Source organism: Homarus americanus, unplaced genomic scaffold (assembly GCF_018991925.1).
Source record: "Homarus americanus isolate GMGI-L3 unplaced genomic scaffold, GMGI_Hamer_2.0 scaffold48406, whole genome shotgun sequence".
Lineage (NCBI taxonomy): Eukaryota > Metazoa > Arthropoda > Malacostraca > Decapoda > Nephropidae > Homarus > Homarus americanus.
The window spans coordinates 1,552,920-1,566,099 of NW_024753828.1; the positions used below are offsets into that span (position 1 = coordinate 1,552,920).

A 13,180-nucleotide genomic window follows, 5' to 3' on the forward strand; every position below is an offset into this window, starting at 1 on the left:
CCAGTGGTAAGAGGGATCCTGCTTTGTGATAGACTTGACCCTGGACTTTGAATGTGGGCATGTATCCATGCTCACGAACTACTCTGATAGCTCCAAAGGACGTCATCTGGAAGCATGAATTGTACTTCCGTATATTTTCCAAGAAGTGTTTTGAATCTGGTGTTGTTCCCAGCATGAGAGTCTTCAATGGTTGTGGTGGTTTTTCCAAATATGGCAGTCGTACTTTCCCATGAGAGCAGCACAGTCCAGTAGATTCTCCTTTGTACTTCTTTGCACCGCAGTATTCACATTTCTCATCCATGTTGCCAATGACAATAGAGGAATACTTTTCATATTCTATATATAGCATCATCCATCATCACTACATATAACACCATCCATCATCACTACATATAACACCACCCATCATCACTAAATATAACATCATCCATCATCACTACATATAACACCATCCATCATCACTACATATAACACCATCCATCATCACTACATATAACCTCATCCATCATCACTACATATAACGACATCCATCATCACTACATATAACATCATCCATCATCACTACATATAACACCACCCAACATCACTACATATAACACCATCCATCATTACTATATATAACACCATCCATCATCACTACATATAACACCACCCATCATCACTAAATATAACATCATCCATCATCACTACATATAACACCATCCATCATCACTACATATAACACCATCCATCATCACTACATATAACATCATCCATCATCATTACATATAACACCATCCATCATCATCACTAATTATAACGACATCCATCATCACTACATATAACATCATCCATCATCATTACATATAACACCATCTATCATCATCACTACATATAACACCATTCATCTTCAGATTAGTAAAGTACTTTCCGAGATTCTCGTGGTTATCAGCATATACCTAGATCACGCGCACCTACAGTGATTTACTTGCATATATATATATATATATATATATATATATATATATATATTTATATATATATATATATATATATATATGTAACCGGTCGGAATTACTGGACTTATCTCTCACTTGACTTGTGGTTTATTATTAGATGGAAATTGCACTGGAAGCGCCCCTCTGAGAAAAAACCCGAACCAGCACAAGAACACTTAAATTTACTAGCAAAATGAATTCTCTGTGACCCGTGGAAGGATAGCATCTGTGATTAGTATGAATGAGACACACTGTAAAATTTAGACACTTATATTCCCTCCAACACTAAAGACACAATCAAATAATGGTACACCAACATATGCACACCTCTTAACCTGAACTTAAAACACTACTCTGGGGAATAAAAGTTATACATGATATTGAAATTATTAGAAACTCAGACAATGCCTCATTAGACAACAATAAATTCAAAGTATTAAGAAGTGTTGCTTGCACACATGAAACAGGCCTTAAGTGTTCTCACCAAAATTATATCAAGCACTGAGGAAATGGTATAAAAATAAGAAAGTATTAAATGCACCATGAATAGGCCTAAAGGGCACTCAATAAAATAATATTACCCCAACAAATGCACACCTCCTAACCTAACTCAACACTACTCTGGGGAACAAATGTTATACCTGAGATTGAAATTATAAAGAAATATTAATTGCATTAAAGGAACTAAATCACAGTATCACTTACAACATAAGGGGGAAAACTCACCTGAAAGAGTTCCCTCATTCTCTGGCATCAATTGGTGACGCAACATTAAAAAAACAATACTATCAAAATTATTTAAGAAATATTAACTACACACAAAATATCACTATTATTAAGAAGTTACTGGGTCCACCAATACCCGTGAACCATGCTTCACCCAACACAACATACACCCACAATAAGGGAGATAAAATATTTCTCTAGGTATCCCCTAGACTCCTGGTCTCAGTTTGTGACCAATAATTTACTCAGATAGCCTCAGTGTACTCTCAGTGCATCCATGGGCGGGAAGAGAGTGAGCCAATCAGCCCTTGTTCAGTGGAGAGAAGCGTTAGCTTCTTGTAGTAAAAGGTTTTCACTAACTGCTTGAAGATATGTGATATTGCGAGCCGAGGTAGAAGAGATCTGGCGACCCCAGACGATCGTCAGTTGTGCACCCAGACAGCTGGTTTCACTTCGGAGATCTCTAGCTAACCCGGCTGACCAGTGACAAGCCTGCACTGATAGTTCCAACTGCGACAATCGCTAATCATCAATCATCAACGGCAGTCTCAAAAGGCAGTCAGTCTCTCCCAGTCAAGTGGGTTCTGATGGAAACCCTGAAAGAACTCACTGTTAGCTCTTGTTTACTTTATCACTGCCCTATCTAAACCCTGTCTGAGATCGAATGAGACTTACTTGTTATACTGCAATAGCCCAACACAGGTGACTAGACCACGTGACCGTTTTGTGGACGGACGGGCAGGTACGTCCTGTCTGTTCGATCGCTTTCGTGTAACTGAGAAACAGATTGGCTCGTGCTTTCCCAAGCCTAGGCCTACGTGACATATTTTCCCGCATAACTGATAGCTTCGTTGGGACACACTTAACATTTTTAGACTGAGAACCGATCTATATTTATATTTCATTTCATAATTCGCCTCCATATTAATTCGGTAAATTACATTTAATATCGTATAGGCCTAGTTCCAGAAATTCTCACTCAGTGCTGGAGCGTTGTCTTCCCTCAGACGACCTTGAACTCAGTATCGCCAATGGCGCGGTGTTTGAAATTACACTGAAATTTCTGAATATTACAATCGATCCCCCTAAAAAAAGACAGCACTGTCCTCAAAGGAGAAAAGCATGCAACGACCCCCAGAAAAAGACTTGTTCGACATGCTGTATCTCACTCTGTAACGGGCAGCGCAGCATTCTCGTCTTGTCTTCTCCCTCTCTCTCAACACACACACACACACACACACATATATATATATATATATATATATATATATATATATATATATATATATATATATATATATATATATATATATATATATATATATATATATATATATATATTGTTACGATACAAAGCGAGTTTTTAACCCGGCCCTCTCATAACAAATTGTTTAATCTGTTTGAAAAGGAAAATTGCCTTAAGAGTTTAAACTTACTATTTATTAACAAAAGTATATCCAAAGCTGATGATGGAACTTTATACAAAATATATACAACACAACAGAAATCAGAAAACTCACAAGTAATAATAAATGAATATTAACATCTTACACATATATATATATATATATATATATATATATATATATATATATATATATATATATATATATATATATATATATATATATATATATATATATATATATATATATATATATATATATATATATATATATATATATATATATATATATATATATATATATATATATATATATATATATATATATATATATATATATATATATATATATATACACCGTGGGAATATTTACACAAGTATCATGGTTAAGGCATTAAATATTAGCTCTGATTAATGTTTTAATTAATATTTATGATGCAAATAAATATTAATAGTTTTACACAACCATAGATAAATAAAAGATTTATCTTTATTATGAATGGACATGTTAACATCTCTTCTATTAGCTTCTCGGCAAAACACATCTGGACATCAATATATAAAAGTTATTGTCAGTGTTTTTGTTGGAGTGTCTGTTCGGAGTCTCTGTTTACAGTTTTAAAGACAGCTGAAATTTGGCATGAAAATTTGTGTGCACCCCAGAAGTGTCCAGATGGTGGGACTATGGAGGTTAGATGAACCCTAATCCCATAGATAGGAACCCCCTCATAAAAACGTTTGGTTTGGTATAGTATACAAGATAATGCAGCGGTGGGGGAGAACTGATGGGAACGAACCCCACCAAATAATGAAAGTATAATGTGGGTGCTTAGCCCTGCAAGGGCCAACCTCCCCCTCATGAAAAGTGAGTGTAAATGATAGTGTAGTGGATATAATGAAGATGCTGGAGAGGATATAGTACGGATATTAGAGATGTTGGAGAAGATACATGGTAGATAACATAGTGGATTGTAGATCATAGTGTAGTAATGGACATGGGCTAGAGGCTGCCCCTCAAAAATAAGCTCAGGCAGAGCCGGGTACTTCAGCTAGTTAACATTACATAACTAATAATGTACACTGGTCTCATTCAGATATGTTCTCGTTCCCTGAAATGGAAATCTGGCTGGCATTCTGTACATCTACTGTTGAACTGTTGTCTTTCTTGTAGTTTAGTGTAACATTGGTTTGGAATGATGATTGTGCTGTAGATCGACCTTCCTCACTGGCCAAGGACAACTTCAGCCCTAGGAATCCACTGAAAACATAAAGGCTGAATATGGCACCGACGAGGTGCTCGTAAGAGGGGTAGAAAGAGAGAGTAGAGGTGTAGACGGCGGTGAAGATGGCGCTGTCCACTACAGGCCACAATACTTCGAGGATGGCCAGAAGCGACATGTATCTTCCTATCTCGTCACTATCACACAGCTGAAACATGAAACTTGCATTATTGAATCATACAGAACATTTTATTAACAAAAGTATCAGGATGAGGAAAAACTTTCAGCGGACCTGCGATTTAGGTGGCGATATAATGGAGCGAAGAGAACACACTCCAAGTGACGGAGTGTCATACTTATAACCATATAGGAAGAGTCTTAGAGGGCTTGATACCAGAGATGTGTTTTATCTATTTTTTTTTGTATTGGAAGGAGGGGGAACCTAACTGTTGTATGATTTTATTCCACTCAATTTAAAACAGGGAACTGTCTGCACAGTAAGAATAGACACATTCAGATAAAAAAAGAGAAATTGTTGATGGAACTCCTCAAATTTACTTGACGTGTCGTGTTGTCTGGTACGTAACTGTGGAAATATAGGTAGTATCACCCAGCCCCACCAATGCTAGAAGAACCTAAAATAATCCTGACGGGAAGAGCGCTTCTAGGAGGTGATGACTTTGCTATGAAGTACAAATCTTCTGGGAAAATTATAGACCTTATCGAGCTTTTGTACCTTCACTATTAGTCCATGGGCCAGGGCATGAAAATATGTAAAATGGTACGTTCCACCTGGGGTGGCAAAACCTACGTAGGATTTCTTAAATGGTTTATGTCTGGGATAAATTTGGACTTGATAATCTGTGCCCTCTCCACCCCCACCGTCCACACACTCCCCCACCGTCCCACCAGACCACCCAGCTGACCACAACTCAGCCGTCTCCACACTGCCAGCTATTCAGCCCTTACTAGCTCCAATATGTCTAAGTTGGCTGCTAGTATCAAACATTCAAATTTCACTAAACAACAGCTGACTCATGTGATAATGGAAGTCCAACAGACTCTCATACAGGACGTCATACAACAAATGAATAAGGGGACCATCAGGAAGCTAGAAGAGGCTAACCGGCGTCTCACTGACCAGCTAAATGAGATTAAAAGAAGCTTGGAATTCTGGCAAAAGGAAATAAGTGACTACAAGCAAAGTTGAACGTTGAAGCTTAAGAGAACCGAACACTCAAGACCAAAGTTCAACAGCTGAGTGAGGAAAATTCCAAGCTCAAAGCGGAACTAACAACAACAGCAGACCGGGTGAATTATGTGGATGACATGGGGCGGCGAAACAACCTCAGGATTGCCGGTATCCCTGAAGACACCCATGAGAACTGGGAGTCTTCCCAACGCAAAATTTCACGCTTGCTGAATGAACATTTTAAACTTCCTGAAGTAAAGTTTGACCGTGTTCAACGCGTCAGGAAACCCAACTCCTCCCGCCTCCTGAAAGGCACCACAATCTTCGTCAACGAGGATCTCTGCCCAGGTACGACTAAAGCCCGTCTACAGCAAATGGACCAGTTTAAAGAAGCCAGGAAACAAGGGAAACATGTGACGTTCAGTCATAAAACTCTTGTTGTGAGGGATTGGGCAAGTGGATACCCGCCCACTCACCCACCTGCTGTACCAACCCCCCAAGCCCCTCGAGAACCCCCTCGAGAACCCCCTTCCCACTGAGGGGGAACCAGCCACTGTCCCTATCACCTTCGGAGTTTCCCCCCCTGCCGGCTAACTCGAGAATTACACGTCTACCCTCTGTGGTGGAAACCAACAACCCTCAAAACCGAGTGACAGGAGCACCTCCCACTCCATCTGGGAATCACCCTCAACAGTACCGGTCATCCTAATTCTGTTGGTTGTAGCACTTGTGAGCACGTTACCCCCCCACTATTATAATGTTCTTAGATCTTCCTTTTTCACACCTCAGTGACCCTGAGTTTTTACTGTTCCTTAATCAATATCAATGTTCCCACAATGATGATGCTAGTGTCATTCCCTTAGATGTGCTATATCGTATGTGTTACACCCCATTTACCCATGGTGTCGACACAATACTCCCTCATATCGATCCTGATGTCTTTCTACAAAACTCACTGGGTTACACCAACCCAAACTGTAACTATTACTTTCCTGACTCCCCCGAGTTTAGTTCTAGTCTCCTACTACCTCATTCCTTTTCCTTGATTAGCCATAACATCAGCAGTATTCCCCTTCATCTAGATACCTTTTTAGATCAGTGTTTATCTTCTATTGCCCATAAATTTGATGTACTTGGATTCTGTGAGACCAAACTCACTAACGATATTGACCATTTGTATAACATTCCTAATTATAATAGACACTGCGTCAACACGTCACGACACAGTGGTGGTGTCGCCCTATATGTTGATATCAAGTAAAACACTTCTGTAAGAGATGATTTAAAGGTTCAGGAGGAGTACATGGAGAGTGTTTTCATTGAATTACGTAACGACACACGAAATATCCTAGTAGGGATAATCTACAGAAGACCCCACACTAATGTAAGGAATTTTCTTGATAAATTTTCGGAGCTTATCTCTATCATAAGTTCAGAGAGGAAAGACTGCTACATCACAGGAGATTTCAACCTTGATCTATTAAAATCAGAAACCGACACCTCAGTATTAGACCTTCTTGCTACCTGTCATTCTAAACTCTTCTTCAACACTATAACCAAACCCACTAGAGTAACTGCCACCTCTGCCACTGTGATAGATCATATCTGGAATAACAACACTCCTAACAACCTTGCAAGTGCAATTATTCATAACAATATCTCAGATCACTTCCCAGTTTTTGCCATGTATAAAACAGCCACAAGACCTGAAAGGTCTAGTAGAGTCTCAATTCAATACAGAGACTACTGCACCGACAACATGCTCCTTTTTTAAAACAACCTAATGATTGCTAACTGGGATCTTGTCTATGCCTCTAGCAACCCTAACGTGAACAGCTGTAACTTCTCTTGCATCTTCAATGCGTGCTTTCATAAATGCTTCCCGCTCAAGACTAAGTCAGTGAAAACTCTATCCATTTCCAAACCCTATATCACAAGCGAAATTAAGATAATGATAAAGGAAAAACACAAACTCCAAAGGAAATTTAAAAAAAGACCCATAACTTTCGATGATGCTTACCGAAGTATCAGAAATAGAGTAACTCAAGCAGTTAGAAATACCAGACGTAACTATTATACAAATAAGCTCCAGTCAGCATTAGGCGACAGTAAAAAAACCTGGAATGTCATAAATTCTATTCAGAACAGGAACACTCAGCCTTCGGCCCCCACTCAGCTTTTATGATAAATGATTCAGTTATAACGGAACCCTCCCCCATTGCCAACCACTTCAATGAATATTTTATTAATGTTGGCAAAAATCTTGCAGAGAGCATCCCTGATCACCATGAGGAATTTAGAGCCTCTGACGTTCGTCTTGATACCCACAAAATGTTCTATCCTACTGAAGGTATACACAAACACTTGTTATCTTAAAAGTAGGTTCTATTCTCGTACGGGAGATATATATACAAAGGGACCCAGAAGCTCACTTCCAAACCACCAGGGCTGGCTGTCTTCACTCTCTATCTATCTATGTATTACTGCGCGCTGGGATGTACAGTTGCCAGCATTCACAAGCTGAATACATACAATGTAAATATGATAATTTATATACATAATATGGTGCACAATAAATGGGAATATTACATAAAATTAATACATGTTCTGTAATACTTTACTATACATAATTAATGGAGTAATATAAGAGTAATATAATAATACACAGTTGAAGGTACTACTTTGTGTCCATATCATACACCTCCCTCCCCCCTATACGCTCATAGTTTCATCTTGAGCGGACCTTTTGTTTCTGAGTCGCTCGGACCTGCGGAGTACTGGGGCAGAAACACAAGGTGGGGATGGATTTACTTTAGAGACATCAACATTAGGGGACTCAATTGGGGAAGGGTCAACACTAAGCAGCTCCACAGGTTGGAGGAAACGACGGTTCCTCCACCATACTCTACCACTAGGAAGACGCACTTGGTAGTCCCTGGACCGGCCAATACCCATGACAACCCCAACCTTGTCCCAGCGGTGAGATACCGGATCTTGAATCCTGATCTGCTGGCCGATACTCAACCTGGGAAGGGGGCGGGCATGACAGTCGTACCGAGCAGCGACATCTGCGGCTCGTTCTGCTGCACGGCGGTCACATTCCTCAGTCTTGGCCTGCCACTCTTGAGAAAAAGACTTCGGGTGGGCAGGAACACAAGACCTGAGATGATGTCCGTATCGAACCTGGGCTGGGGAGCGTCCGGTGAAGTTCGGGGTGTTGCGTAACTCCAACAAACCTTGATCGAAGTCCACGCAGTCGATATTTCCTGAGGGTGACACCTTAAGGACCAGGTGTTTCACAGTCTTGACTGCGGCTTCAGCGTGTCCATTCGCCTGGGGGTAGTGGGGCGAGGTCACGACATGACGGACTCCCCAACGGTCCATGAAGTCCCGGAACTCGTGGCTGGTGAACTGAGGTCCTCCATCAGTCCTGAGGCGGAGGGGAACACCGGCTTCTCTGAAGTAATGCCTGAAGTTCCGGATGGTAGCAGTAGCCGTTGTATCACTGCCACAGGGGACGACAACAGGCCATCCAGACAATCTGTCGGCAATGACGAGGAAGGACTTCCCTGCTACTGCAAAGAAATCGGCCGACACAGACTCGAAGGGTCTTGAAGGGTTGTTGTCGCACATTAAAGGTTCCTGTTGCTGGCTAGGTTGCAGAATTTGGCATGGTTCACAGGCACGGACGGTACTTGCAATGTCCGCGTCGATTCCGGGCCAAAATACAGTCTGCTTCGCCCGTCGCTTGGTGGCCTCCACTCCTCGATGGCTGTCGTGAAGGCGGGTCAAGGTACGGCGGCGTAGGGCAGCAGGAATAACTACTCGTGGACCATACAAGACGAAGTCTCCGTCACAATAGAGGTCCTCGCGTATTTTCCAGTACGGGAGTAGCGATTCATGAAGATCGTATCGGTTAGATGGAAATCCCTGAGACACACAGTCGACGAGCCGGATGTAGGAAGGGTCGGCCCGGGCTGCGGTGCAGAGATCTTCAAGGGTCTTGTCTGCATCCGGTGCTGTAGACTCTTCTGATGTGAAGACGGCCTTCAATGAAACTACTGACTTGAGGGATGCAGTAGCTGTAGAACACAACATCTCGTCCTCTGGGGTGGGGCGACTGACAGGGGCGCAGGACAGGGCATCCGGGATGCACAACAGCTCACCCGCACGCCACACAGCCGTGAAGAGATAAGGCGAGAGCTTCTCTTTCAGACGTTGAAGGCGAGGATTCTCTACTGCATCCAAAGAGTAGTGATTGATTATAGGTATAAGAGGGCGATGATCCGTGAAGAGGGTGAAGTGCTGAAGTCCTATCAGGTAGAAGCGGCACTTTGCCATCGCCCAGACAACAGCCAACATCTCCAGCTCAATCGTGGCATATCGGGTCTCAGCGTCGGTCAGGAACCGGGATCCACACTGAATTAAGCGGAGTTGTCCACCACCATGGTCCTGCAGAAGGGCGTAACCAACGCCGTAGAGTCTGGAGGCGTCAGTCTGAGGACGGTGGGTAGGGCTGGGTCGTAACAGGCGAGGACAGGTGGATTCAAGAGGGCCTGCTTGACTCGCTGGAAGGCCTCTTGATGATCTGGGGTCCACAGGAATGTCCTCCTGGGGCTCAGCAGGGGGCGTAACGGCTGGGCTGCGGCGGAGATGTCAGGTGTAAATTCAGCCAGCTGATTGACCAGACCCAAAAAAGAACGGAGGTCTGTCAGGTTGGCAGGGGTTGGAAAATCCCTGATTCCACTTAACTTCTCCGGGTCAACTGCGATACCTGATGCTGAGAGAGTGTACCCACAGAAGTTCACTGATGGTGCGGCGATTACAAACTTGTCAGCGTTGAGGGTAATCCCGTACTTTCGACATCTGGTGAGAACTTCGTATATCCGGGAGAGGTGGGCACAGTAGTCTTCGTCATGGAGTAAGATATCATCAACCACCTTGACACAATTCGTGACTCGTTGAAGGGCCGCGTCACCACGTTGACAGAATGCATCACCCGTAGCGGCAAATCCCATGGGGCCTCTGCAATACTGATATCTCCCATATGGTGTGATGAATGTAGTCAAATGCTGGTCTTCTTCGGCCAACTCGATCTGCCAATAACCACATAAGGCGTCCATAGTTGTAAAAAACTTCGCCTTCGGGTCCACATTTCGAACAGCTGCGAAGGGTGTGGGTGAAGGGTGGGCTGGACGGGAAACTTGCTGGTTAAGTTTTGACAGATCGGTGGTGATCCGTACTCCACCACGAGGTTTGGCAACGGAGACGAGAGGGTGGCACCAAGGTGAAGGTTCGTCTCCGGCCGGCTTGATGATTCTCTGAGCAACCATGGAGTCAAGCTCTTGTCTAACTAGCTCCTTGTAGGCGTGAGGAATCAAGCGAGGGGTGTGGATGGCAAAAGGTGTAGCACCATCCTTAAGATGAATCTTTATAGGTGGACCCACCATCGGCTTGAGTGGTGTGGATCCTAAAGATTTCTTCGTAACCAACACGTCAGCAAACTCCTTGAGAAGGAAAGCTCTTGCATCAGAAGGGGACGTGTTAGTAGAGATAGGGAATTCCTTCAACCTGTTGACATGGGTGACCTTTAAAATAGGTTCAGGGAATTCCTTGGAAATAATGGCCAACTCTTGACAATGGCCATATGATAAAAGCGGAGTCGGGATACCATCATGAACATCAATTCGGGCTGAGCAAGACTGCTTACCAAAGGTAAGAGTAGCCCAGAAAGATCCCAAAGCTGGAGCCATCTTGGAACCATCAGCTGTCAGTTTCGTTGTCTGAGGAGGGGGCTGTAGGTTGCTCCGGGGTATTCCCAGACATGCTAAGTGTTGTGGACCAATTACTGAGACGTCAGCACCCGTGTCAGGTAACATCTGAAGACTGGATGACGAGTTACCGTAAGAAATGACGACATTAATGTGCTGGGGCGTCGTGTCTGTGGAACAATTTACACGACGGCAGGAACGACTGGACACAGCGTCTTGATGCTTGCCAGAAGGAGGGGGCGCGCCAGCACTACCTGAGGATGACTTCTTGGATCCTAGGTGGTGTCCTTTATGTGTCTTCTTACGACAACATTTGTCATAATGGCCCACACGACCACAAAGTCTGCACTGAACTTTGCTAGCAGGGCACTTGACTGTGTAAGCCCAGTGACCCTGGCGGTCGCAACTTCTGCACACGCTTTGAGCAGCTGGGCACTGGGAGGCATTATGTTGTCTCGCACAGCTGTTACACAAAGCTGCTGCTGAAGGTGTAGCTGGAGGGTGAGGGGTGGGGTTACCTTGCTGCTTCTTACCCTTTCTGTAGGAAGACATCGCCCTCACCTGGTCAGGTTGTGAGCGTAAAGCTGAAGTCGCACACCTGGCGGCCTCGTATGCTCGACATTTTGTAACAACATCTTGAAGGGAGGAAGTGGGGTCAAGGGAAATGAGACGCTGAACTAGCTCTTCATCTCGGACACCCGTTAAAATAATTGTCTTGAGTTGTGTCTCTTTACAGACTTGAGAATGTCCAGGACAAACATCAACTTCCTCTGAACACCTTTTGAGCCTTACAAAAAATGCGTCAAAAGATTCTCCCTCAAGCTGCTTACATTGGAGGAGTTGTCTTCTCCTGAGTGCTTCGTTGCGCTGTCCCTTGACGTGTTCCTGCAACTTGTCGAGCACGGCCTCTACCGTCAGAGTTGTCGTAGTAGGCACTTGAAGTGTGTGCTCGAGAGTACGTTGTGTCTCTAAGGACAAGCACATACGAAGCTGTATCATCTGTTTCAGCTGTGATAAACTTGACAAGTCAACCATTGTTGCGTAGTCTTGCCAACGTCGACGCCATTCCCGAAACATCTGATAAGAAGCGTGTGTACTGCAGCCTTCTGAGGTGTTGTTGATCCGACTCTGGGAAATGAGGTACCAGTACCACTAGTCGTATCAACATTAGTAGTAGCAGACGAATCTTGTACGGTAGATCGTTGTGGGGAGGCTAACAGAGAAATCAAGACTTCAAATTTGGCTTGATCCTCTGTTCTTCTCAGGTCATCCTCACTTCTACGTATGTCTTCGAGTTCTCTGCGTCGTTGTTCCTCTTCATGGCGCCGTTTTTCAGACTTCCTGTAGCGAATTTCTTCCTCTTCTCTCCTTGCAATATCGTCCTGGCGTCGAGAAGTTTCCATCCACTTTACCAGTTGAAGGAGATCTGTGGACGCATGCATCGCAGGAGAGCTGGCTCGCGACGAGCGAGGAGATTCCGTGGGTGACTGGGCGTTGTCGGTGTGGTGTCACGTGCCTGAGCGCTCGGCAACTCGCTGCATCTGTTCACGCTTCCATTTCACACAAGCTACTAATAATTTGTTAATTGTACTTATTATATTATTATTGTTCTTAGCTACTTAGGTTAATTGTATATTTATGTATGTAATTTATATGCATCATTGTCTTACTCTGTTAAGTCAACTCAAGAGTAATATTAATTAATTATATAAAATATCCAGCAAATGTCTAGATCACGTGATATGAGACGCTCCTCCACGGCGTACCCACGCCACGCTCCCCAGTAGCGAAAAATCCGTGGCATACGTTAGACGTGTCTATTCGTTCTCTAGCCTTGACCTTTGTCTAAGTGCTTTATCAAGTCTTCTGCAATGCCCTAGGGGTATCAG

At 43.4% G+C, this 13,180-nt stretch overlaps 1 protein-coding gene across 1 annotated transcript in view; it reads right to left on the minus strand.

Moving 5' to 3' along the window:
- Window positions 1-3,913: 3,913 nt before the first annotated feature.
- Window positions 3,914-13,180, minus strand: part of LOC121855522 — a 33,961-nt gene continuing 24,694 nt past the window's right edge. The window contains exon 2 of the mRNA XM_042350499.1: window positions 3,914-4,536. Coding sequence (XP_042206433.1) covers window positions 4,195-4,536 — 342 coding nt within the window. The 3' untranslated portion in view covers window positions 3,914-4,194. The remainder of the gene's footprint in view (window positions 4,537-13,180) is intronic.